This window comes from Jaculus jaculus, chromosome 4 (genome assembly GCF_020740685.1).
Source record: "Jaculus jaculus isolate mJacJac1 chromosome 4, mJacJac1.mat.Y.cur, whole genome shotgun sequence".
Taxonomy (NCBI): Eukaryota; Metazoa; Chordata; class Mammalia; order Rodentia; family Dipodidae; genus Jaculus; species Jaculus jaculus.
The window spans coordinates 1105354-1131360 of NC_059105.1; the positions used below are offsets into that span (position 1 = coordinate 1105354).

General features: G+C 49.6%; 1 protein-coding gene across 1 annotated transcript in view; it reads right to left on the reverse strand.

Annotated features, from left to right (window-relative positions):
* The window catches only part of Crocc2 (ciliary rootlet coiled-coil, rootletin family member 2), a 68807-nt gene that overhangs the window by 30046 nt on the left and 12754 nt on the right, over nucleotides 1–26007 (reverse strand). The window contains exons 4-19 of the mRNA XM_045147934.1: nucleotides 23997–24103; nucleotides 21561–21726; nucleotides 17480–17583; nucleotides 16768–16965; nucleotides 16288–16384; nucleotides 15791–15880; nucleotides 15429–15635; nucleotides 15044–15243; nucleotides 13872–14054; nucleotides 13398–13542; nucleotides 12997–13143; nucleotides 12508–12738; nucleotides 6036–6229; nucleotides 2082–2209; nucleotides 1571–1740; nucleotides 703–879 (exon numbers count right to left, since the gene is read on the reverse strand). Of these exons, the coding sequence (XP_045003869.1) occupies nucleotides 703–879; nucleotides 1571–1740; nucleotides 2082–2209; nucleotides 6036–6229; nucleotides 12508–12738; nucleotides 12997–13143; nucleotides 13398–13542; nucleotides 13872–14054; nucleotides 15044–15243; nucleotides 15429–15635; nucleotides 15791–15880; nucleotides 16288–16384; nucleotides 16768–16965; nucleotides 17480–17583; nucleotides 21561–21726; nucleotides 23997–24103 (2544 nt within the window). The remainder of the gene's footprint in view (nucleotides 1–702; nucleotides 880–1570; nucleotides 1741–2081; nucleotides 2210–6035; nucleotides 6230–12507; nucleotides 12739–12996; nucleotides 13144–13397; nucleotides 13543–13871; nucleotides 14055–15043; nucleotides 15244–15428; nucleotides 15636–15790; nucleotides 15881–16287; nucleotides 16385–16767; nucleotides 16966–17479; nucleotides 17584–21560; nucleotides 21727–23996; nucleotides 24104–26007) is intronic.

Here is a 26007-nt window from a genome sequence, read left to right on the forward strand (position 1 = left end):
TAGTTTGAATGGATGGCCCCCAATATATAACCAGGATTTTTATTAAAGTTTGTAATTTAGATCTGCAGCCATGTGGCTGGAGGAGGTATCACTGGGTGGATCCTAGGGTCCAGCCCTAAGGTATGGAGGTGGACTTGGAATTCCAGCTAAAGATATGCAAAGTTCTTGTGCTTAGCCTGGATTTCCTCAGTGTTGTTACTTGTGGTGCTGGTGTGGCTTGTGGCTTTTTCTCTGTGCTTGGACCTGTGAAAGTGGGCCAGCATCTTCTGCCATTATGGAACTTCCCCTGTTTCAATAAATCCCTTCCTCCCATAACTGTGCCTGGCCTGGAGGTTCATCTCAGTGCTGTGAGGCTGTCTGCTACAGGATGTTTGTGTGTATGTATGTATGCATGTATGTAGATGGATGGTAGGTATGTGGGTGAGTAGATGGATAAATGGCTGTGTTGATGGTTGCATGGATAGATGAATAAAATGGGCAGGGGTATGTGGGCATGTGGACGAATGGATAGATGTATAGATGGATGGACAGATGAGAAGGTGTGAGTGTCTGCCACCAGGATTGCGGTAGAAGTCCAATACTGCACCAACAGTAAGTGGGGAAGGATGCACCTACTTGGGGGAGTGAGAGCTCCCATACAGCTCTTGTCTTGGGACCAAGAGGACAGTGGAGTGAGTGTGAGGACCCCACTCCCACCATCACCTGCTGCATCTCATGTTCCAGCTGGAGGAGGCTCTCATCCCTCTCCTGCTTCAGGCTTTGTACTTCCTCCTCCAGAGCCTTTCTCTGAGCTGTACTTTTTTCCACCAGATTTTTTTCTTGCTGTAGCCGGTGGGCAGCCACCTCCTTCTCCTCTGCCAGGGAGGATCTGAGGGTCTCCTGGCAATGGCAAAAGATATGTTGTGATCTCAGGAATGAAAGACCTAGCCTATGAAAGCCCAGACAACTGCTTTTCCCTTGTCGTCTCTACAGGGTCTTCCAAGTATAAGCTTGGAGTGACTTCTCTGGGTCTCATTATCCACTACCCCGCATTAATCTAACAGATCTTAAGATGATCCTAGATCTACTGTTGACAAACAAGAGCATGGATAGAGTATATATCTAGGTGGATATATGTGTGTATTTGGATGGATTGATGAATAGATATGTAATGGATAGATGGGTGTGTAGGGATAGATGGATTGATGAATAGATGTTTGGATGGATGAATGGAGGGATGATAGATGGGTATTTGGACAGATAGATGGACAGATGAGTGGATGGGAAGATGGATGTGTGGGTGGATGAAAGGTATGTATCACATAAGGCCTGTGGGAGACTCATGGCATAGCTTAGAAAGGACTTGAGACTGTCATTGTCTGGCCTTCAGCCAGAGAAGCAAGCACCTAGGACCTGCTTCTTCTGTGAGCAGAGTCTGCCCTCCACACTGGCTCCACCCCTGAAAAGGACATCTTGACCACTTAAACAATGAAGAATGATCAAGTCCCTCTCTGCTCCCTGCCACTCTGCCTCCTTAGAAGGACTTAGCAGACCCCTGGAAAGTGACCAGGTGGGTTCCTGGGTAGCAGACCTTCTCCCTCTGGAGACGTGCCAGGTCTTCTTGATGGGTCAGTGCCTCATTCTCCAGGGCCAGCTGTGCATCTTGCTCCTGCTGTGCCACCTGCTGCTGCAGCTGCACCAGGTCCCACTGCAGCTTCATCTCTTGGACCTCCCAATCACTTTTCATCTGCTTCATTTCTTCTATGAAGTGACAGGTGTGTCACCACAGTACCCTGTGGCCCTGTTAAGAGGCAGGTGCCTGTGGCCAGCACACAGTAAGGTGGGCCAATCAGGGGCACAGGTATAGCGAATGGGCAGGAGGCCATTGGGTTAACCCTGTGGTTGTATATCAGTTCTGAACCTTGGGCCAGCAATAGAGCAGGCTCGGCAAGGCACCTACACACACGACTCCTTCAGTCACACAAGCTCCAAGCCCATGTCTGCCCCTCCAGGGTCCAAGGAGTGAGAGTAGCATGTCTGGGGAACTGTGCTCACCCCAACAATGACTTGGGGAGGCAGAGAGTGTCTACCCACTGTAGCACCTTGCAAAGCCTGGCAGGCTGCCTGAGCACTCTGGGTTTCTTCTTCCAGCTGTCCCTGCCGTGCCTGCAGCTGTTTCACCATCTGTTGGGCCTCAAAGAGGCTGCTCTCCAGAGCGTCCCTCTGAGCCCTGTAGAGGAGCATCAGACAGTGGGCATGTCACCCACATGCTCCTGCAAGCAAGGGTGGAGTGCCCAGCATAGGCCAGGAGATCAGACCATCAACAGGGAGTCTTCTTCATTTGGAATCTTTAAGAATAAGTTGCACCCTGCACAAATATATGTTTCAGGATGAATAAAAGGCAAATCCAAACACAAATTAAACAAGTCATAGCAAAATAACTCAGAGGTATAAAAATAGAAAATGCTATTTTAATCTTCTTAAGCCAAACATGAAAGCCAAAAGAAAAAAATAAAGTAACCAATAGATCTGGGTATACTTAGAGAAAGGGAAGGCTAATGTTCCCGGAGAAAGGACTTCATTATTCAACTTAGAAGACAAGGAACAGATAACAAAACCCATCACTTTGTAGGTCAACTTAAGAAATTCATTTTTCCACTGGGGAAATGGCTCAGTGGGTAATGTTCTTACCATGCAAGCATGAGAGCCTAAGTCTGCAGTCCTAGAGCCCATCCCATGTCAAATGCTGAGTGCTGTGGTGCACACTGGTAATCCCAGCACTGAGGAGGGAACAACAGGGAGACCTGGGGCTCACTGGCTAGGTAAATTTGTTGAATTGGTGAGCAGTAGATTCAATGAGAAAACTTATCTTAAAGAATAAAAATGGAGGGCAACCAAGAAAGATACCTGATGTCTACTTACGATCCTTCCCCCCCCCACACACAAAGAGAAACCACAGGCATACAGACACCATACACACACACACAGACACATAAACATAAAATAAAAAAAACTGAAATTAAAATTTAAATTAAAAAATTTACAGGACAGAATTAGGAGAAAAATCTGCATTAAACAGATAAATACAGGGTTAACACTTATAATTTTTTAGAATTAAATAAATTATTTATTCACAAAAGAGAATGAGAAAAAGAAAATGGGCATGCCAGGGTCTCCAGCTGCTGCAAACAGACTCCAGACGAAGGTGCCACTTTGTGCATCTGGCTTTAGGTGGGTACTGGGGAATTGAACCTGGGTCACTAGACTTTGCAACTAAGTGCCTTAACCACTGAGCAAACTCTCCAGCTCAGCATATATATATATGTGTGTGTGTGTGTGTGTGTGTGTGTGTGTGTGTGTGTGTATGTATGTATATAAAATCCTGTCAATCAATAATAGAAAGTCAGGTGGACCTACAGAAATGAGAAAAAATGACTATTACAAATAAAATACAAATAGCCTAAGTACATGAAACTTGATGAAATTCACCAAGGGTCCAGGGAGATTAGAATCACAGCCATGCTGTGTTAATTATGTAAGAGCTTAGCAAATGCTCCAAACACAGCCCACAGCCAGTGTTAGCCAGGACAGTGACCACTCCCAGTATTATATAAAGACTATTTGGCAGGGAGGCTAAGTGTACATCACTTTGCCCTGGCAATTCCATGTTTGGGTGCCAGTTCTAGAGCCATACATGCCAGCACAGGGGCTGGAGAGATGGCTTAAGAGTTAAGGCATTTATTTGCTTGCAAAACCAAAGGACCTCAATTCAATCCCCCAGGTCCCACATAAGCCAGATGCACAAAGTGGCACATGTGTCTGGAGTTTGTTTGCAGTGACTAGAGGCCCTGGTGCACCCATTCTCTCTCTCTCTCCAGTGCTCCACCCAGGAGGTGCTAGAACAGGCCTGTCTTCCTGACAACTGTGATCCACCAGCCTGTCACCGTCAGTAAGGTCTGTGGGGGACATACATGTGTATGTGGGTGGGTGCACATGTGGAGTTCAGAGGTTGATTTTGAGTGTCTCTCTCTCTTGCTTCCTACCTTATTCTTTGAGAAAGGGTCCCTCACTGAACCTGGAACTTACTCATCAGCTAGGCATCAAGTCTCTTGTCTCCCCAGGGCTAGAGTTGCAGGCACTGCCATCAGGCCCAGCATTTTTAGGTGAATTCTAGGGATCTGAACTCAGATCCTCATGTTTACATGGCAATCACTTTACGTACTGAGCCATCTCTCCAGACCACTTCTCCCCAACCCTGCCAGCATGATTTAGCTGTCACTGTGCTCTGTCCTGTGCTGGGTTCACACATGACGGGAAATCAACTGAGAAGATAGCCATATCATGAGCACTCAAACACACCACGCACCAACACACATCAGCAGTACATATTCCTAAGGGCCACTTGGCCCATGATCAGTTCTAGAAGTCCCAATGTAGCTCTTGCATCACCCTTGCCAGCACCAACTACCCACCCTGACAAGCACCAACTACCCTTTCTCTAGGTAGTGCCCTGAGAAACCTGCTGAGACTCCCCTGTGTGTGAGCAGAGGTCCTCTGGTCCCAGGTCGGAACCTCCAAGAAACTTTGTGCTTTGTCACTCAGTACCCAGCCCCCATTCCATACTGTCCCCAGGTGGTCAGCCTGTGCCCCCCACTCCATGACCACTGCCTCCATCAGAATGCTCTTCCCAGCTGTGTGTGTAGAAAATTTCCTTTCAAGTCTGCTTCACAGCCTTTCCTGTCTTCACTAGAAGCCCTCCTGGTCTTTGCTAGAAGACACACCTTCCACTTAGATGTCCTTGCCTACAGCCTGGGAACCCAAGGGTGTGCCCAACCTCTTTCTCCATAGAGCCCCAAGAACACCTCACTGCTGTTGAGCTCAGGAGTAGAGGCCCAGTATTGCAGGGTGCTGTCATAAGGGTGAGGCCACATAAGTGAGTGGCTGCAGTGTTGTGTGCAGATGGGAGCCCGGCCCACCTTCTGGTTGACGAGCATGCCAGTTCTCCACAAACACAGACAGTGTGTGCCTAGAGCTGCAGCTTGTCTGGCTGGGTCAGGGAGTAAACAGCTGCAGAGGGCTGTGATCAGGCTGCATTCTAGGCACCTGATGTTTCCAGAAACCCTCATTCGGGGGAATCCCAGGACTCCTCTGCTCCTTCCACCCAGGCAGTCTCCCACAGATCGCCGTTCTGCTCTTTGCAGCAGCTTTATTGCAGGGAGAGAAGTTGAGAAGCTTGAGGATCTTGGGTGCTATGGCTCCCTGTGGTGTCTGAAGTTCCAGGAGGAAATCTAGGGAGTTTTCAGACATTCTTGAGAAGGCTTCAGTGCAGAAGGAACCAGCCAGCCTTGGGTCTTTGCAGACGCCATGAGACCAACTCAGCTCACAGCATAGCCTATGGAGCACTAGGGTTCTTGATCCCATGTCCATCCCAAAGCCTGGACGCTAGCCCTGAAGGCTGTGGAGTCTCCCCACCTACACTGTAAGTCCTATGAGTCCCCAGTTGGACCCTGTTCCTAAATGAAGGGAAAGGACTGTGAAACAAGCCTTGTGCCTCTGGCTTCTTGAGTTGTTCAGGAACATTTAGAGCTTCAAGTTGGGTGAAAGAAAAGCTCAGGAGCTTGTGGAAGAAAGTGCTCTGTGTCTGCTAGAGGGGAAGCCTGCAGTGGTTCTCTTGCTACCTCTCTAGCTGAGTATGGCTGGGAATGAAATTTCAGAACCAAGAATCATGGAGGGAAGGAGAAGCTGGACCCAAGAAGTGTCTGAATACAGTCTGGTCTGAAGCTAGGTACATACTGAACTTGGGCCAAACTGGGTTTCTGGTTCCATGTCTTTAGAAAGGTGACTAAAGGGCACCTCATCTGTTGTTCAGTCACCCCAAAGGCACTTTGTTTCCTCCTTCCATAGCCTGTATCACATGAACTGACAATAGATATACTCACCCTGCACTTATCACTGTGTCTATCTGCTCTCCCCACGTCTCCACTGTCCATCATACTACAGGCAATCTGAAAGCAAGACTGTGGGAAACACATCCTCACTTGCACTTGCATGGGTACCTCAGATCAGCTGCCTTCTCAGCTGCAAGCTGGCCTTGTTTCTCCAGGGCTTCCTGCTTGGCCAGTAATTGTGTCCGCTCCTCAGACAAAGTTTCTTTCTCTTGTAGACTTTCCCGCAGTGTGTTCATCTGGGCCTCCTGGTCTTGCAGGTTCTGTGCCAGCTGCTCTTCCAGGGTTTGTTTCTTATATGTGACCTAGAGGAGGAGGGAAAGGGACTCTGAGACAGAGGACCGTGACCCAGGATAAAAGTGAGTAGGCAAGTTGGGAGTGGCCTTCTGAAGGAAGGGAAGAGCTTGGGAAGAACAGACATCATGCAGAGTGGCATGGTGGTGAAAGTGGAGAAGGTGAGTGGATATAAGACACATTGAGCTACAGAAGTTCACATATGTATTTTCCATAGAAGGTTCAGCTACTCCTGAATTCATGGTGAACATGCTATAGAAGTGGTGTTTCCAAGTAGTAGCCCACTGCCAACCTCAGTGGCAACCTTCACTGGACTGGCAGTGTACAGGAAGCAGAACACATGGCATAGACACAGAAGCCTAGAGGACCAGTGCTTCCTCTAAGAACATCACAGGAATCTGAACCAAGGCCATGAGGCCCCAGGAGCTGCAGAAACAGCTGGATCTAAAGCAGTCAAGCTTTTGGAGTGATGAACATCATGTGATGCCTCTTCTCTCCTACCATTTGCAAATTTATAGTCTGGCTGAGAAATTGATGTGCCAAGTAATTTACAGTAACCAAGCACCCCCAATATCTCTCCTTGTCCATGGAAGGGCTTGACTTTGGAAGTAATAGTGAGTCAGAAGTGGGCTTCTCCTAACAGACTGAAGCTAGGTATGAGTGACCTCAATCACTAATTGGGTTGTGATACTTGCCTACCATTCTTGTCTGTGAGGACCAAAAGTAAATAAATCTTCTCTGGAAGAATAACATCATCCTCAAGACCCTAAATTATTTCTATGACAAATATATGACATTAGGCATTTTATGTGACCAGACATACTGGAAGACAAGATCATGAAAATCCACAGGTAGGAGCAGACATAGATACAGACAGTTTCTTACTCCCTCTGGCTATTCAGATATAGGAGTCATTAGACACTGCTTAAAATAACTGATTAAGGGGCTGGGGAGATGAGTTAGCAGCTAAATTGCTTGCTTGTAAAGCCTACTGGTCCAGGTTCAATTTCCCAGCCACCCATGTAAAGCAAGATGTAAAAAGTGGTGCAAGTTTCTGGTGTTCGTTGGCAGAACAAGAGGCCTGGTGCATGGATACACGTATACACATATGTGTGCATGCACACACACATACAAGTGAATAAGTAACAAAGTTAAAATTAAACTAAAATAGATGCTCATGTTCAAGAAGATGTGTGGTAAGAAGTAGACTTTAATAATAGAACTGAATGCTAAATAGGCATAATTAAAAATATAAAAATCAAAATTAGTTACTTAATAGATGATTTCAATGGCAGATTAGACAAAAGAGAGGATTAATCATCTAGAAAATAGACCAAATAATATTCAGACTGAGTTATGAAAAAGAAAGAATGGAAATTATACAAGAATCTAATGAAAAAGAAAAAAGAATCTAATGAACATGGCCTGTAGAGATGGCCTAGTAGTTAAGGTGCTTGTCTGTAAAACCAAAGGACCCAGGTTTGACTCCCCAGGACCCAAGGAGGCGCACACATCTGGAATTTGTTTGCAGTGGCTGGAGGCCCTGGCATGCCCAGTGTCTTTCTCTCTCTTTCTTTCTCTACCTGCATATTTCTTTCTCTCTCAAATAAATAAAAATAAAATATTTTTTTAAAAGAATCTTCTCTTTTCAGATGGCAGTGACTTTGGGGTGACTCAGAAGGTATCATAGTGCTGGAAAGAAATGACTGGAGTATTGAGTAACATCTCAATCACACCTTCCAAGGCTCAGGGTCTAATGTGGAAGAGGTGGCGGAAAGAAGGTAAGAGCCAAAGTAAGGGTAGGACTCCTTATAATGTGCTCCACCAGACACAAAATGGCCTGGATATCCATGACTTCATAGTGCCTGACACTACCTACACAAGACCATCATAAGAGGAGGAAAAGACCATGACATCAAAATAAAAGAGAGACTGATTGAGATGGGGTGGGGATATGATGGAGAATGGGATTTCAAAGGGGAAAGCGGGGTGGGGGATACCATGGGATAATTTTTTTTAATTAATTAATTAATTTTTTCTTTTCACAATTTTTATTAACATTTTCCATGATTATAAAAAGTATCCCAATAAAGGGAAGAGAAAGGAAGGGAGGAGGGTACTTAATAGGTTGGTATGGTATATATGTAAGTACAATGATTGATATGGGGAGGTAATATGATGGGGAATGGAATTTCAAAGGGGAAAGTGCAGGTGGGGGGAGGGCATTACCACAGGATATTTTTTATAATCATGGAAAATGTTAATAAAAATTGAGAAAAAAAATATATGAAATGATAAAGTAAAAAAAAAAAAAGAATCTAATGAACAGAGTACAAGGTCAAAGTTCTCTCATGTGTGTTCTGTCAAGTTCTAATTCTGACAGACATTGTCAGAAAAGAACAAGGCAAACAAACTGCTCGTGGTGCAGATGCAAAGATTCCATGCATGCGAACCTAATCTTTATAAGTAAACTTGTCAAGGTTGTATGATTAAAAGTCAATACAGGAAATTGTGCTTCTACACACTAGCAACAAACAATAGGGAAATGAATTATATAAACATATAATTATAATCTCAATCATGTAATGAATCTAATCATAGATGTACAAAAACTCTATGCTAAAAACTAAAGTGCGCCAGTGAGAGAGTAAATAAGCCTGGTTCTGTATACTCACTGGTATACAATATTCATGGTTAGGAGGCCAATATAGCCTCAACTTGACCTATAAATTCAACACAATCTGAATCAAGGGCCTCATGGCTTTTTTAAGGGAGTGGGGTGGCAGAAATTGGCAAGTAGATCTTAGAGAATAGATGGTCTTGCAAAGGATTTAGAACCAGCTTGAAGAACAGGGTGGGAGCAGCCCTGCTAGACAGTGTTAAGACTTACTAAAAGACTATGCTGAACCAGTGTGGTTTAGTGGAAGAATGAAGAGATTGATTTGTACAGCTCAGCAGGTCTCGCATGTAGGAAGGATCCATTTGTCTTCAGCAGGTTTCCCAGTGCTATGGTGTGACTATATGAAGCATGCACCTCAAATGACACATGCCCTCATTCCTCCCTTTGGCCATTAAATGTTGGAAGTATGTACCTTGTGTTTTGATTTTACAGGGCTCACAGGTAAGAGGGTGCCTTGGGTCCCAGGTGAGACTTTGGACTTTGGAATAGTGTTGGGACCACTAAAGACTGTGAGGAATTTTAAAGGGGGTCCAAATGCATTTTTCACCATGAGATGGCCATGAGACTATAGCAGCCAGGAGTGGAATGCTGTGGTTTGAATGGAAAATGTCCCTTATAGGTTAATGTGTTTGAACATTTGGTTCCCAGTTGGTGGCACTGTTTGGGAAAGTTGTGAAATCTTTAGGAGGTGGAGCCCTGCTGGAGGAAGTAGGTCACTGGGGCAGACCTTCAGGGTTTATGGCCTTGTCCCACTTCCTGTTTGCCCTCTGCTTTCTGACTGTGCAAGTCCTGTGGCCAGCCAGCCTCCTGCTCCTGCCATCTTGCTTTTCTTGCCACCATGCACTGTACCCCGGGAACTGTATGCCAAAATAAACCCTCCTTTCTTTTAGCTGCTTCTCATCAGGTACTTGGTTATGGTATTGAGTAAGGTGACTAATACACTTCTGAAGTCATGAGCCCAAATAACTCCTCCTTCAAGTTGTTCTGGCACCATGACAAAAATGCAACAGCCTGAGGTAGTTAAATGGTGAGAGTCTTTTAACAATGGGACTGGAACAAATGGGTATTAGTATGTAAGACAGTAAAGCTTAGTTCTCACTTCCTTCTGTTTACTGTTCTCACAGTCTGGTATGTATCAGACTCACCTGAGCTAATTAAAATCCAGACTCCAAAGCCTTCCCCACAGAGGACTGATTTAGTAGGTCTTGGGTGGAGCATATGAATTTTAACAAGTCTCCAGATATTGCTTATGCTGCTTGTCTGAATGTAAAGACCGATGGAAATTAATCTGAAATGGACTGAAAACATAAGTGGAAAGCCATGTGAAAACATAGGAGGCAGTCTTCTTGTTCTTGGGTTAGGCAAAAATTTCCCAGACAAGACCTAAGAAATACTACTTATTTTCTCTCTCTCTCTTTCTCAATCATGCTCTCTCTAAAATAACAAAATAAAATAAATACTAATTATAAAAAATTTAAAAACCTGATATGGTGGTTCATTCCTATAGTCCTAGTACTTAGGAGGTTAAGGCAGAAGGGATTGTTATAAGTTTGAGACAACCCAGGCTACATTGTGAGTTTCAGGTCAGCCTGGACTATAGTACAAGACTATGTTACAAAAACAAAACAAAAGGCTAAAATGAAATAAATAAATAAACATGGACTACAGTACAAGACCATGTAACAAAAACCTAAAATGAGGGCTGGAGAGATGGCTTAGCGGTTAAGTGCTTGCCTGTGAAGCCTAAGGACCCCGGTTCGAGGCTCGATTCTCCAGGACCCACGTTAGCCAGATGCACAAGGGGGTGCACGCGTATGGAGTTCGTTTGCAGTGGCTGAAGGCCCTGGCGCGCCCATTCTCTCTCTTTCTCTCTCTCTCTGCCTCTTTCTCTCTCTGTCTGTTGATCTCAAATAAATAAAAATAAACAAACAAAAATTTTTAAAAAACCCTAAAATGAAATAAATAAATAAACAAAATTTTCAAGGAAATTTGCCAAAGACTTTATGTCCAGCAAAGCCCTATAAAGAAAATGTAAAGATGAGACACAAACCTGGGGAAAGGATTCATAGTACATCTCTATGGCAAAGAACATGTATGTATGTGTGTATGTATGTATGTATGTATGTATGTATGTATCTATCTATCTATCTATCTATCTATCTATCTATCTGGAACTCCTACATAGCCACAACCAAAACAAAAAAACCGTATGTACAAAACAGACAAAAAAACATGAACAGACATCAATATTCAATAAGCGTATAACAATGTGCTACCATCAGCATTTATCTTAGAAAGGTAGATTAAAACCTCAGTAATGTACAACTTCACACACATCAAATAGTTTAAAAATTAAAATAGGGTTAGAGAAATGAGTCAGCAGTTTAAGGTGATGCTTGCAAAGCCTGATGGTCTGGGTTCGATTCCCTAGTAACAGCATAAAGCCAGACACAAAGTAGTGTAAGCATCTGCGGTTCATTTGCAGTGGCCAGAGGCCCCAGCACACACACCCTCTTTCTCTCCTCCCCTGCTTTTTCTCTCTCCATTGCTCTCTCTTGTTGTCAGATAAATTAATTAAAATGGAAAATATCACAAGCTGGCAAGGCTAAACAAGCTGGCAGATGAGCAAAATGATACAACTACTTTGAAAAACAACTTGACACTTTCTTATAAAATTTTACCATGCTCCTGTACAATGATGCCATAACCTTACCACCATGTATTTTCTTGGGAAGGGAAATATGTACACAAAAGGTTCACAAAGCTTCTTATTCATCTAGTGTATTAGAACCCCAAACCAGAAACAACCCAAATGTCCAGCAACAGATGAGTGAGGAAGCAATTATGATGTATGTATCCTGGCATATAACTATGCTATAAACGAGAAGCGTTACTGGCACATTTCGCCTCCAAGATGAACATCGAAGACAGTATATGAAGAGAGAGAGATGTTGGGCACTAATGAGTCCACGCAGCTAGTGCAAGGTGCTCCACGTTGGAACAGAGGCTACTGGGGGACAAAGTGTTTGGGATAGTGTCTAGAGTGGGCATGAGGGGACCTGATGGCTGGCAGACATGTTCTCCATCTTGACTGTGGCCATTACATAGGTGAACACAGCTGTCAACTTATGGACTGGTCACCAGCATTGCATACCAATTATATTTCAACAAAAACAGAAAGAAAAGATGACCAGAAAAAGAACAAAATCTGAGAATGGGGAGAGGCCATGCTGCTTCCAATGGGACAGTGAAGCCTGAATGCCACCAAAGGCCATACTGAACCCCAGCAGTCTCCACACAGGCAAACAAGGTGCGTCACAAATACCAGAACTGCTTCGGAGTCACTCAGCCATGAGTGGATCCTCCTCCCCAAAAGACAGAGGAACTGAACAAAGTCACGAGTCCTTAAATGAGGAGTGGCTGGAGAGTTCAGTCACTTCCACTCAAACCACATGCCTGAGGCCGGGACGAGCCTGGACAAGGAGGATAAACCTCCCTTAGCCTTCATAGAAATAGGGTCTGTGGCTGCTGGAGACTCCATCTTGAAGATCCTGGTGACTTCAAATGTATAAGTGATGGCAGGACAGGACTGTGACTACCCAGCCTCACCTGGCCCACCTGCTCCAGGAGCCGAGCCCTCTCATGCCCAAGCAGGGCCACCTGCCCCTCCAGATGCGCCTGCTGCTGTTCCAGGTGTCCACAGGTCTCTTGCAGGCTTCTCCGCTCAGTCCTTGCATGCTCTAGCTGCTGTTCTGCCCATTTCAGCTGCTCCCTGGCACCAGCCTGCTTTTGCTCCAGCACCTTCTGCTGCTCCCGAAGCTGGTCCCGCTCCTGCTCCAGCTGCCAGGCAGGTGGGAAGTATCTGTGTTCAGCCTATATACCACGCACTCTCAGGGCCCATGGGCTGGCTACCCAGCCTTGGCCTGCTGTGGGGACACTGCCTTTCCTCCTTCCAGCTTGGTCAAGGCCAGCGGGTTGGCCCCTCACTGCTGCTCCAGCAGCCTCTCTTGTGGATGGTGGTCTTAGTCCAAGCCCAGAGGAGGGTAGAGGAGAAGAGGAGCCTGGGAAAGGGTCCCACAGTCCCAGCCTTTACCTCACCTGGAGAACCAGGTGGTTCAGAGTGCCTTTGTCCTGGGCCAGGCCTTCCATCAGGGCAGCCATTGTGGCTAAGGAGTCCCGTTGCTCCAGGCCCTCCGACTTCAGCCGTGTCACCAGCAGTTCCAGGTCAGCATTGCTGGATTCAGCCTGGGAGACAGCCGGCACCAAGGGGGGTAGGGTGGGAGTCGGGGGAGGGGCTTTAGACAGCACCCTGACAGAACCAAGGTTCAAACGAGAAGTAGAGCAGATGACCTTGGGAAGCAGGAGTGACCAGCAGGGTAGAGAGCAGTGAGGGGCCAGGGTGAGGCCAGTGCCCAGTGGCAGTGACTGATGGTGGCCCAGCCCAGGAGAGTAAGGAGAGAGGCAAGGCCGTGTGGACTGGGTCATAACGGGGTGCATACCCGGGTCAGAGCACCATGTAGGCTCTCCCTCTCGCTCTCTGCCATGTCTCTCTGCAGCTGTGCTGTGCTCAGTGCCTCCCGGGCACTGGCCAGTTCCTTCCTGAGCCCAGAGACTTTGTCCTCCAGTTGCTCCAGGCGTTCCTGGCTGAGACCCCAGGCCAGAAATCAGAGGTGTGAGGTCCCCTTGGGGTGGGTGAGGGGTGCCTCCATGAGTACCCCCTCCAACCCCAGGGAGCCCTAGAGGAGCATGGTACTTCCTTGAGGGTGCACCGTCTCTTGTTATGTGCCTGGGTGAGGTGTACACACAGTGGTCTGTGTACAAGGGGGCTGGACATAGAGTTGACGTAGGTGGGAGAGTCTGTGTCACATGGTTCCTGGCCCAAGAGGAGCTGTACAGCCATGTGCTCCCTGATGCCTTACTGGTGTCTCACCTTTGGTCCCCACCCTGAGGGACCCTGCTGGCACACAACCCACCTGGCTTCCAGCTTGCGCAGGCTCTGCTCACCCTGCTGGGCCAGCTCTGCTTTCTGTTCCACCCGCAGCAGAAGGCTTCTCCGCAGTTCTGTATTTGTGGCCTCTAGCCTCTGAGTCTCTGCATCCAGGCTATCTGCCTTCACTCTCAGCTCCTCCACTGCTATCTCCAAGGCCGCCTTCTCCCTGGGAGCAGGGGCAGAAGTTGGAGTGGCCTCAAGCCACATGTCACAGGAGGGGGAGTACTTGATATGGTCAAGGTTTGGGAGGATGGTCAGTAGGGGCAGGTGGGTACAGACCCTTAGAAGCTGCCAGGGCAGAGGGAGTTCTGGCAGATGCAAGAGCACCCTGGAAGAGCTAACACTTTGTGTGCCCCAAGCTTCAGCCTGGCCAGTTGGCTGCAATGAGGTGATCACTGTCAGGCCTGAATGGCCCTCCCCTGCCCTGCAGGAGCTCTTAGCCACACCCAGTGCATCTTCAAAGGCCTCCACTGGAGAAGGAACACCTCTCTGACCAGGGTCCACTTGGAACCCAGATCTACCCTAGAACCCTTGGGTCCACACATCCTATGTAAAGCCATGCCTGACTGTCTCCTCCCTGGGGGATGGCCTACCTCATGCAGGAAGCCTTCCAGGCCCATGGCTGCTACTCAGCCTACTTCCAATAGGTGCTGGGAATTCTCCTTACACGCAGATACCCTCACATCCTCCAGCTCCAGGGCCAAAAGACTTTGGAAGCATCCAGAACCCCATGGCCCCTACACAGGACCCACAGGATGTGGGGAGGGCGATAGAGTGGTTTTACTGACTGTGATGAAGGATGGAGAAAGACCCTGGGCATACTAGGAGTCACCCAGGGGAAGCCTGAAGCCAGGCAGGCGGGAGAGCAGAGCCCCACTGGGGCTAGAGCTGGGGGAGACTGGGAAGCAGCCTGGCCCTGCAAAGGCTGAGGGTGTGCTGAAGAGCCCCTCAGCTCTGGGAAGGGAAGCCTGCGACAGGGATGGTGCAGGGGCCTGATGCCAGAGAGAGGCTAGCTCAGTACAGGCAGGGGATGCAGGATAAACTGTGGCCTAGCCACCAGCAGCTTTTTTGTGGAATCGTGGCCAGTAATCTCTCCTGCTGCAAGGTCTCAGGGGACTGGCACTCGGTGCTGCCACACCATGCCGCTTCCATCACCTTCCCAGCAGCTCCGTGGATGCCTGGCAGTGCCGTGCCTCCCACCTCTGGGCCTCCAGCTGGCTCAGGAGGTCCTCGCGTGTCCGTGCCCCGTCCTGCAGGAGCTTCTGTGAGGCCCGCAGCTCCTGCTGGTGCTTGCAGAGCTGCTCCTGGAGCCTGGCTGTGGCCTCTTGGGAGGACTCTAGCTGCACACGCAGTTCCTGCCAGGGCACACTGCAGTGTCAGCAGCAGGCCAGAGTTCCCCAACTCCTAGAAAAGACTCTGACACCTGAGCTCCCTGCTGGGACTGTAGGGCCCCTGCATAGGTCCTAGGCAGGCCCTACACAAGCACCTCAGCTGGGCAGGCTTCAGTGCTTTGGCATCTCTACGGGTTGGGACCACCCACCTGCTCCCTCCTCTGCCGTCTTTCGAAGGCTGCCCGCACAGCTTGAAGTGCAGGGTGCAGGCTGGCTGCGGAGTTGGCTCGTGGTGGGCAGAACACACCGTGGTGGGGCGATGCAGAGTGTAGAGAGCTCCTTAGCTGACTCTGTGCCTGCTCACCTCCAGTGCTGCTCCAGGACAACTCTGGACACATGGCGTCTGCCCGAGCCACCTTTCCGTCACAGAGGGAGGAGCAGATGGGGAGAGAGACAGAGCCACAAGTAAACAGGACCTTCTGGGATGGGGTTATCTTGAAGGCCAGTTGGAACCATGGTTCCCCAAAGTCATTTCTGCCTGCCCCTTGGGAAAGACGCCAGGGAGGGTCACCTCTGTGATGCTTGTCAGGACGTGGTGCAGGGCTTCAGCCTCGTCCCTGAGATCATTTTCTACCACCTGGCCCCTGCCGTGCCGGGGTTCCTGTGAACAGAGATCCTTACCCAGGTGGACAGAGGTGCCCCTCTGCAGTGCCCCATGCTGGTCTGAGTGCAAAATGCCCCCAGAGGCCCATGTGTTTGAACACTTGGTCTCCCCAAATTGGCACTATTTCGGAAGATAGTGGAACCTTTAGGAAACGGAGCTTTGCAAGAAGTGTGTCATGTGGGTTGGGCTTGAAGGAGTGCCCAATTTGCTGTTTTCTCTCTTATTCTCATTCTCTCTGCTTCCTGTCTGCTGGTATGACCATGTGACACAGGCTCCTGCCCCTGCAAAACTTCCCCCACCATGTTGGACTCTACTCTCTGGAACTGTAAGCCAAATTAAACCTTTTCCTCCCATATTGCTTCTGGTTGGGTAATTAAAATATCCCCACTTCTAGCCCCACAAACCAGCTGCTGGATATCCATTCTGAGAGCTGTGATGGTTTTCTCTTTCTGTTCCTTTTGCTCTGTGAGCTTCTCTACCAGCAGCATCTGTTCTGAGAGTCTGGAGAGAAGGCAGGTAGTGAGGAGGCCTGAGTGTGCTATGGCTCTGTCAGGACACTTCCTGCACTGTGGCCTCCCTGTGGTACGAGGACCACCTATGCCTGAGTGAATCTCAGCCTGTAGCTTGATCTCATGCTGCTCTTGCTATGGAACCTTCGATGGTTCCCACTATCTTGGGAGTAAAGCAACCCCTCTGAGCTCAGCATTCAAGGCTCGTGCCCTCCTCCTGACTTCCTTCTGCATTCATTTCAGAATGGTGGGTGAAATGGAACTACACAGGAGGGTATGACAGTGCCTGGGAAGCCACAGCTACTCTTAAACTAGACAGGGCGCCAGCAGCGCCCATACTCATGGGGCTGCCCTATGTGAGCAGGCCTGGCCCACCTGGCCTGCAGCACCACCTTCTCTGTGGCCCAGCGGCTCTGCAGCTGCAGCATGTCCCTGGCTTGCTCCTGCAGCTGCTGCTCCAGGACACTGGTTCCTCTGTTGGCTTCCAGTTGCAGGTTGGAGTGAAGGTTCAGGCAGGCTGTGTGCAGGTGCTGTGACATCCTGGTCATGTCTGCCCGCATGTCTGTGAGATCCCTAAGGAGAAAAGAGCAGTGCCCTCAGTTGAGCTTCAGGGGCCCAGGTGTCTCCAAGCCATGCCCCATAGGGAAGAGCTGACTCTCCTCAGGAGAAGTTCCCACCACAATGTATGCATTGTCCTGTCATATGTAGGGTGGCAGGATTGAGCCAGACCAGATACAATGGTCTTGAGCAAGACATTGGCTCTCTGAGTGTCCCTCTCCTCATGTGTAAATGAAGATGCTATGTAATTCATGGGCCACTGGATGGGCCCAGGAGAATCTGGGAGATGTTAGGCAAGGATTAGATGGATCCCCAAAGCTCCACGGAGGCTAATATCTTCCCTCCTACTATATGTGCCAGTGGCCTGCCTTCCTCCCATCCCTCTGTCCCTACATCCTATCCCCTTTTCATCCTTCCACCATCTACCTTCCTAAGGGTCAACCTGAGCCCAGGTACATCCAACACAGCTGCACCCTGAGAGGAGCCTCACGCACCACTCAGATGCTCCCAGATGGGTAGTGACACTTACTTCTTAGTGGCTGCCCGCAGCTCAGTCATGCGTGCCTGTACTTTCTTGGCCTGTCTCCATAGGCGGAGGAAGTCTTGAGGCTCCCTGAGGCCCATCCTCTGGATCTGATAGGAAGAGGCTATGTCTACCTAGGCTGGGTCCCCTCCCTCTCCAACTCTCCTGCCCATGAGGCTGAAAAGGGAACCCGCATAACCTATTAGGTCCCAAAGCCCCACATCTGTCCCACAGGTTCCCCATCTGCATATGGAAGACAATGTGTGTCCCCTAGAGGAGGCGCACTTCCAGATGTCACCAGGGCAGCACACAGGTGGTGGTTTTATGGTTCCACAGAGGGCAGGGCTACCTACGGTTAGGTCTCACCCAAATAGCAGCAGTCTCCCTGACTAGTTCCAGGCACTCCTGGGCACTGTCCTGTCTCCTAACTCTGAAAGAGAAGCCTAAGTACCGAGAGGTCTAATGTGAGAAGGCTCTGCAAGACTTATAAGCATGGGCCCAGTGCCCTGAAGGTGCCCAGAGACTAGGCGAGTCAGACCTCCCACAGAGGCCTGGTGCAGATAGAGTTGCTGTCTCAGAAGGCAGGCCAGAGGAGGTAGGGTTGCCATGGCAGAGGGAGGCCACTGTCAGGCTCAGCATGTGTGCAGTGGTTCCAGTTTTGGGAAAACACAGCAAAGCTCAGAAGGCTCTTGGGGTCTCCATGCCACTTTCCTGTTTACCACATCCCACTGTTGAGCTCTAAGACCATGCCCAAAGAGTCTCTGTAGCTTAGGCCCAAGTCCTGCCTGGTACAGCCCCTGCCCAAAGCTCCTGAACATGGCTTTCAGATGGACACACTTGCTTCACGACCCACATGGCCTCTTCCTGCATGAGGTCATTCCCACCCCCTCCTTGGACCCTGTATCTGAGTCCCCTGTGGGACCTGAGTCCAGGACCACTTTTCTGCACACCTTCTACAAGGCATGCTACCCTGTGCTTGGAACATAACAGGGGACACTTATTTGGTTTGTGTCCTGGCCTAGGGATGAGATATCTTCATGGCACCTGTTCCATGAGAGCGCGCGATTCCAGATCTACCCCTCTTGACAAGGCTTGACATGGCTGGGTTGGCCGGCGCAGAAAGCACTGCAGCCCAGTGTCTGTTGCAGGCGAGGAGCCAGCACCAGGCAATTTCTTTCTAAAAGGAACGACTCAAATATTAGCTTCATTCCTTTAGGATCAGAGAAAAGTCCAGGGTATGGGCAAAGTGGGGATCTCTTAACACATGGAGACCACCCCAAAAGCTGCATTCAGCAAAGTACAGGTGATTAAATTACAAGATGAAGCAAATTTCCCCTCACATACTGTGCATACACACTCACATATGCACACTGCTCTCTCATGCACCTACACTCACCTGTGCTCACACACATGCAGACTCACACATCCATACACACTCATACCACACTCTCATACTCACATACAAATACACCATCCATCCCGTATAATCCCACTCACATCCCTCCATCCCATAGCTCTTTCATGCACATAGACTCACACTCAGACTGTCATGTACCCATACACAGGCTCATCTGCACACACCCCTCTCATATACTTTCCCTCACATGCATGTATACATATACAAATCATATTCATACCTTCAGACATACACAAGCTCTCACACATAACTTCTGCCTGTCCATGTACCTATATATACATGTGCTTACCACATCACATACATACCTACCCATGGTCTTGCAGAGGAAACTGTCTGTCTAGAATGTCAGAACTGAACAGAGGAAAACCTCTTCCCCACTGACTTGTAACAATGAAATGCTCCATAATTGGCAGACTGGATGATACAGCCTAGTGTTTTCATAAGCACTGAAGCCGAAATTCTACTGAAGTGCAGCTCAAGCACGATTGGAGCCTTCAGGCACCCATCAAAAGCAAATGAAAATCCTTTCTGGAAAATACTGCATTAACCCCAGGTATCAGAGAATTCTCACAAAGTTCCAAGGCAAATAAGCAGCTCATAATAATAATAATAAAATCACTAACGACACAGAAGACAAGGCATTATGATCAGGAGCCAGCAGAAACAATGGAATCAGATCTTGGGAAATGGCAGGCAGCGGAACTTCAGACACAGACCACAAAATAACTGCTTGGAACACGCACTGACCAATGAGTGGGAGGCTTGAAAATGTGAATCAAGAGTAGGCTGTTTGGGAAAGGAGCAATCCCTACTCTTAAAGATGAAAAACCCAGTATTCAGAATTTCAGCCAAGAAGGCAGTGTTAAGGGAGATTAGGCATCAGAAGAGAACACTGACGCACAGAAAGGTAGCGTTGAAGAAATTAAGGGGTTGGGTGATAGTTTAGTGAGTAAAGTCCTGGCTCTACAAGCATGAGCATCTGAATTTTGGCCCCCAGAAATCATGTAAAAGCTGGGAGTGGTATAATCTATAATCTATAATCCCAGTCCTGGAGAGGAAGAAACTCACTAATGTAGCCAAACCTATGAGCTCCAGGCTCAGTGAGAGATCCTGTCTCTAAAAGTAAGGTGGAGAGCGAGTGAAGAAGACGCTCAGTGTTGACCTCTGGCCTCCACATATGCATGCACACGTGTGCACACTACACACATGTAAAAATAAAAATTTATCACAGCTCATGTAGGGGAGAATGAGAGCAACTCTACATGGTTAAGAGCATTTGAGGCGCTGTAAGAATGGCTCCCAGACACCTTGTTGGCTTTAAGGAGAGGACAGAGATGATAGGCACAAGCAATATTGAAGGGGCAATGGCCCTTTCTCGACAGAAGAAAGGCTGCAGAGGCTGGATGAGCCTTAAGCAACCTAATGAACTTCCATGGGACATGTCATAGCAAACTGCAGCTCACCAAAGCCAAAGTGAGGTTGTTAAAGTGTGAAGAGACTGAAGACTTGGCTGCAGCCTTGGACAGCAGCGAAGAGACCAGAGGCAGAGGAAGGATCCCTCACAGTGCTGAGAGCGATCAGCCACATGTTGGGAGAAAAGTCTCAGAAAGACCCATGACAGCAAAGCTAAGCTGAGCCCAGACTCTCCTATCAAAGTATTTGTTTGGTGGAAACCACTCATGTGGTTGGTGTGGGTCAATCCAGCTGCGCAATAGAGACTGGCAGAATAGGGCTGTGGTCTGTCTCAGCAAGCCTGTGTTCAAGTCTTGCCATTGGAAAACTCTGTGATGAGACACAGCTCCCTGATGACTTCCCATAAGACGAATGTTCACCTCATGCCTTATGGCTCCTCTGATGCCCTCCTTTCCCCTGGGGGGTGTTGGCAGTAGGAGTGTCTACTGGAGTTGTTTCTAGGAAGGACAGGTGTGGGGGTTGGGGCATAGCTGGCCCCAGGCTGTCTCCCAAGGCTATTTTCTCTGCCTGGTCCCTATGGAAAGGACAGAACAGCCTTCCTGGGATGGGCGTGTTTGACGGACATATGTGGTCCTAGGCCCAGCTAGCCACATTGGTGCTTGCTTTTGCCTGGGGCAAGCACCTTCTTCAGATGGCTTCAGGGGAGAAGTCTTGCCATTAGCACATGTACTGGATGCTAGACTGTGAGTCTGGTGGGTTTGGCGGCAGAGGGCCATGAGGGACACGCCCAGCCTTTCAGGGACTGCTTCAGCCACACTCCTCCCAGGAGGGTTCCCATGCATGGATAAATTGTGGATCAGACCTGGAGATCTCTGGAGGCCTGCAGCACTGTAGTCTGGCCCTACACTTTGAGTGGGCAAGCCTGTGGGGTCCCAGCAGTCCTAGCCAGGAGTTGGGAGCAGTTGCACAGCCTTGGGTCCTTGAAGCAGCCTCTCTGTGCAGCCAACAGAGCGTTCCCTGCCAAGGCCCAAGAGCTCTCATTCCAGGGTCTTGTCTTCCTTGAAGGGGATGAAGTGTCCCTCACTCCAAAGGCTGCTGTGACCCAGCCAAATGAAAGACAAGGCCTCCCCACAAGAAAGACCACATGAAGCCAACATCCCCTATCCCCATTGATCCCACTGTCTGCCCACATCCAGCAGCCACAGCCACCAAAGCAGGTGGTCACCTCCAAACCAGCCAAATCAGGGAGGGAGGCACCTCTCTCTTGGCCCTGTGTTGGGTTTCACGCAGCTCCACTTCACCCTGCAGGCGGAGAAGGCTTCCCGTCGTCCTGGCCAGCTCCCTGGCCAGCATGTCATTGGCCTTCTGCATGTGGTCCAACTGGCCCCGCAGGAGAGTGTTCACTTGGGAGAGGCCCATGCTCCTGCATGGATAGAAGCCTCAGCTATAAGTGTGGTGGTTTCTAAGAGAGATACACAGAGTTCCAGTCCTATTTGAGTCCAAGAGTCTCAAATAGAGCCCTGAACCCCCCTTGGGCCCAGTTCAGGTGCATAACTCCCAGCTCTGCCCCCAAGCAGCTCTCCCAAGAGGGGCAAGAGGTTTTTAGGGGTACAGAGGCTCAGAGGGAGGAAGGGAGGAGAGTCAGCTTCTGTAACAGCCCTGGAACCTGCTCTACACAGAATACATGCTGTGCTCAGGGACCCCACCTGCCAGAGAGGCTTGGCCCTCTAGGGAGATGCCAATTTCCTCTTTGGGCACTGGGTTCCCCTTGGGTTAATTTTCCTCTCAAAACTAGTTTTCAAAGTACTCATCACTTCCTTCCTTTGCTAGATTCACCAAGGATAGAATGCTCATGGGGTAAGTGATGGTGTTCTGGCACTAAAGTGGGGTTCTATAATAGCTCCTGGGGTACTGAGGTGTGGAACATGCCTGCCAACAGTGAACACAAGACCCTATTGACATCAGAGAGGCTCAAAGCCAAACAGTCTGAGTAAGTGCCAGGAGTTGAGGCCAGTGTACAACCACAGGGTGTCTTTCTCTGGCTCTCCTTAGCATGGTGGCCTCATACAGAACACAGGTCTATTTGGAATGACCCACCAACTGTGTGTCCTGTATCAGTGTTAGCCTCAGCAGGATACTGGGTGGCACACTCAAGTGGACAGGACCTGGGAGCCCCCTCAGAATTAGCTGTGCTAAGGGAGGCAGCCTGCAGACCCAAACTCTCTCCTGGGAGGAGGAGGCAGGTCCCCCAGTCAGCCTAGGCATGACATGGATGGCCCCATTTCTAGGGTGAGGGAATGCACACTGAGGAGCATGTGTGTATGGGGGTGGACGGTAAACATCACCAGCTTGGATGCCATCTCTCACTTGTGGATGGGCTCTCTCCCTTCCCTGATTCCTTACTTGAGGGTAAAGCTGACCACTGTCTGGATGGCTAGGGGGCACCTCACTCACCTTGTGATCATGATAGTCCAGTTGTGTGTGGTCCCCTGGCCTGCATGGAGAAGGAAGTATAACCTGCCACCTAGGCTGTGTTCTGCCCTTTCTCTCCCTTCCCACTTGGCCTGGCTCTGAGGGATGGGAAATTGTGTATGCATTTGTGTTTCCCATAGTGAGTAAGTGAGTGCAGTATGGGACCCAGATCTGCCTGCTTCCAGCTTTCCCTTCCTGCGGCCCCTTCCCTGGGCCAATGTTCATAGGCAAAGTTAACCTTGAATTACTTTAGAGGAGCTGACCTGTAGAGAGGGGGTCAGGTAGCTCTTTTAGGCAGTTGGGGAGACTGGGCCCCTTAAAGAAAGAAACAGGAATGTCTTTGGGTCTATCCTTATAGAGAGAGCAGAGTAAGATCTGACTTCTTATCTCCTCCCCAGATCTGATTTTCCACAAACAACCTGGGCCCCTCCTGGGAGGAGTTCTTTGCTAGGATTTCATCCTAACATTGTGGCTTGTCAAGTTCAGATCCAGAACTAGTGTCAAGGCCTCTTCCTGAGACAGCTCCGAGCCCCAACCAACCAGCTCACCTGAGCGGGAAGGTACGGCTACCACCAGAAGGTATGAATACATTTGTGAGGGAGGGCATGCTCTCTGAGCTGCCTCACCTCTTCTGAACTTTCAAGTACTAGTGAGTTCCTCCAGGCCCTGGGCCAAGCCAGGGGAAAGCCCCCCCGCCCCCAGCCCTACTTTCACATGGGCTCTTTACCCCCTCCAGCTCCCCACGTGGCAAAAGCTCTTTGAACTTCCTTTTCTTTCTTTCTTCATCAAGGTTTTCCCAGGCCCTCCGTGTGGTATCTCTAGCCATGCGGGTGCCTTTCTTTGGCTCTGCACTTCTCTTAATAAATCTAATAATTTAATAATTATCCTTCTCAGTTTTATTTTATTCAATTTTTTTTAATTAAACGTAGACATGGAACCGAGCATGGTGGTGCACACCTTTAATCTGAGCACTTGAGAGGCAGAGGTAGGAGGATCGCCTTGAGTTCAAGGCCACCCTGAGACCACATAATGAATTCCAGGTCAACCTGAGCTAGAATTAGGCCCTACCTTGAAAACAACAACCAAAAAGTAGATACAGGCCTAGGGTTTAGGGTTCAAGGACTTTCCTGAACCCCTAGCACCCCATTACATTATAGCAAGCAGGGACATTGAGTTGCATCCTGTACTCCTAGCATTCCTGACAGCCTGTCTGCTACTTACCTCTGTTGTGAGGCCTCCAGCCGGCCTAAGGCCTCCTCCAGGTCTATGCTGTGCTCCAACTCGGATCTCCGCAGCTGGGCCTTGGCGGTCTCCAGCCGTGCCTGCAGCTGAGGAAGAGTGTGAGCCCATTTGTCTAGTACTCCCTGGCTGGCCAGGCAGGGCATCTTTGGTACAAACCCCACTCTGGGCAAGGATTGATCAGGTGCCCTCCCAGCCCATAGAAGGGGCCAGGGTCAGGGTTGAATATGGGCCAGAGACTTGGCTGTCCACATCCTGTCCCTGTGCAAGGTGCCCCGAGGAGAAGGAAGGGAAACACTGGCTGAGCTGATGTTTGGATCACACCAGGCCTGGAACTATATAGTAGGCACAGTGTGCCCCAGGGACAGGGTGCTGGAATTTTCTTGGAGACCAGTTCACCTTACTTACAGGTGGGTAAACTGAGGCCCTGGTGCCTTAGCAGAGGGGGCAGTCCATGTGTTACCCTCACAGAGGCAGGCTGGGAGGTTGCAAAACAGGCTCTGGGAATCTCTCCAGCCAGGCCACCTCCTATCTTGACCTCCCCTCCCAAACTTCATTTCTAGGGTGTAGGAACATGCCCAGTTGACAAAGGTGTCAAGCCTCTTGTTGCCAACAGATAGCACTGCCCCTGGGGCTCAGGAAGGGAGATTGGAGCCAGTGCAGGGACCAGGAAGTCACATACAGGACCCATTGCCTCAGGCCATTCAACCATTACTGGTATGGATATGAACCCAGAGCCCAGGATGTCACGGGCAAAGGAAGGTTAGGTAGGAATAATGGGGAAGAGCAGGAGAGCCCCAGGGCAGAGGAGCCTCCTTTCAGCCAGCACAGGATGTGAGGTGGGTCTTAACTGTAGAGGGGCTATAGTGTCACATGGGGAAGCATGCTGGCCATCAAGACCTGAACACTCTGTCCCTGTCCTGCATGTGTTCCATGTGTTCGGGAAGGTTACATGGGGTGGTACAGGGTCTCCGGCACCCTTGCGAGGAGGGCTCTGACTCAGGCAGTTTACTGATGGAGGACTTCTGTGGTTTGATTCCCTGAGGCCCATTCCCAGCATACCCCGCCCTGTGCTAGGAAGGTCCCACCCCCAGGCCTGCCTCCCTGCAGAGGCTCCCAGGAAGAGCAGGCTTGCTGCAGCCCCGGTGCTGGTGGGGCAGACCAAGATAAGGGGTCCTCATGTTCCTGCCCAGGTAGATTCCTGGGCAAGGGAGGGGGCATAGAGAATAGTGTTTTCTATGTAGGGTGAGATGGTGGAAAAGGGGGCAGTAGAGAGCTAGGACCACCAGAGGGAGAGGCCCCTGGGGCTGGTGCAACTACACTGGAAAGCCTTCTAGGATCTTCCTGCAAGTACTTGGTCACATGCCATAGGCAGAGCAGATCAGAGTCAGGACTGGGCCCAGTCATGGCCGTGTGGGTCTGGGTAAGCACTGATCAGAGCTGAACCTTAGTTTCTTCATCTGTCCTATCACAGAGCCTAAGTAGGGCTCCCTAGATGGTCTGAGGAGAATAGGTGCCAGGGGCTCTGGGCCCATCCTCCTCCCATAGCATGGGCTGTGTTTTTTCCTGTTCCACAGCCAGTTCTCTTCAGAGCTGTCACACTGTGGAGGGAACAGCACAGGAGAGGCTCTGGCCAAGCGAATGGCCTGGGCTCTCTGCATCTGCTTCGCTGCTTACACAGGGAAGGCCCTGCCCTGTCTTCATACATTACTGAATAAGCCTCACGAGCTACTCACACGGAGGTCACCCCTCGCCCTTCCTGTCCTGAGGCCTAGGCAGCCTGCAGTGGTGGCAGTGTTGGGAGGCTGCAGGGCGGAGTGCAGTCACTTCCCCACGAGCCTGGGGCCGGGGCTGGGTCTTTCCAGAAACTGGCTTCGCGTTGATGCTGGGCAAGGCAGTAGGCCTAATGGGTCAGGACTGTTCCCACAGGCCACCTCACAGGTAGGGGATGGGACTCCTAGAGCCCATGTGAAACACACACTCTGGGGGTGTC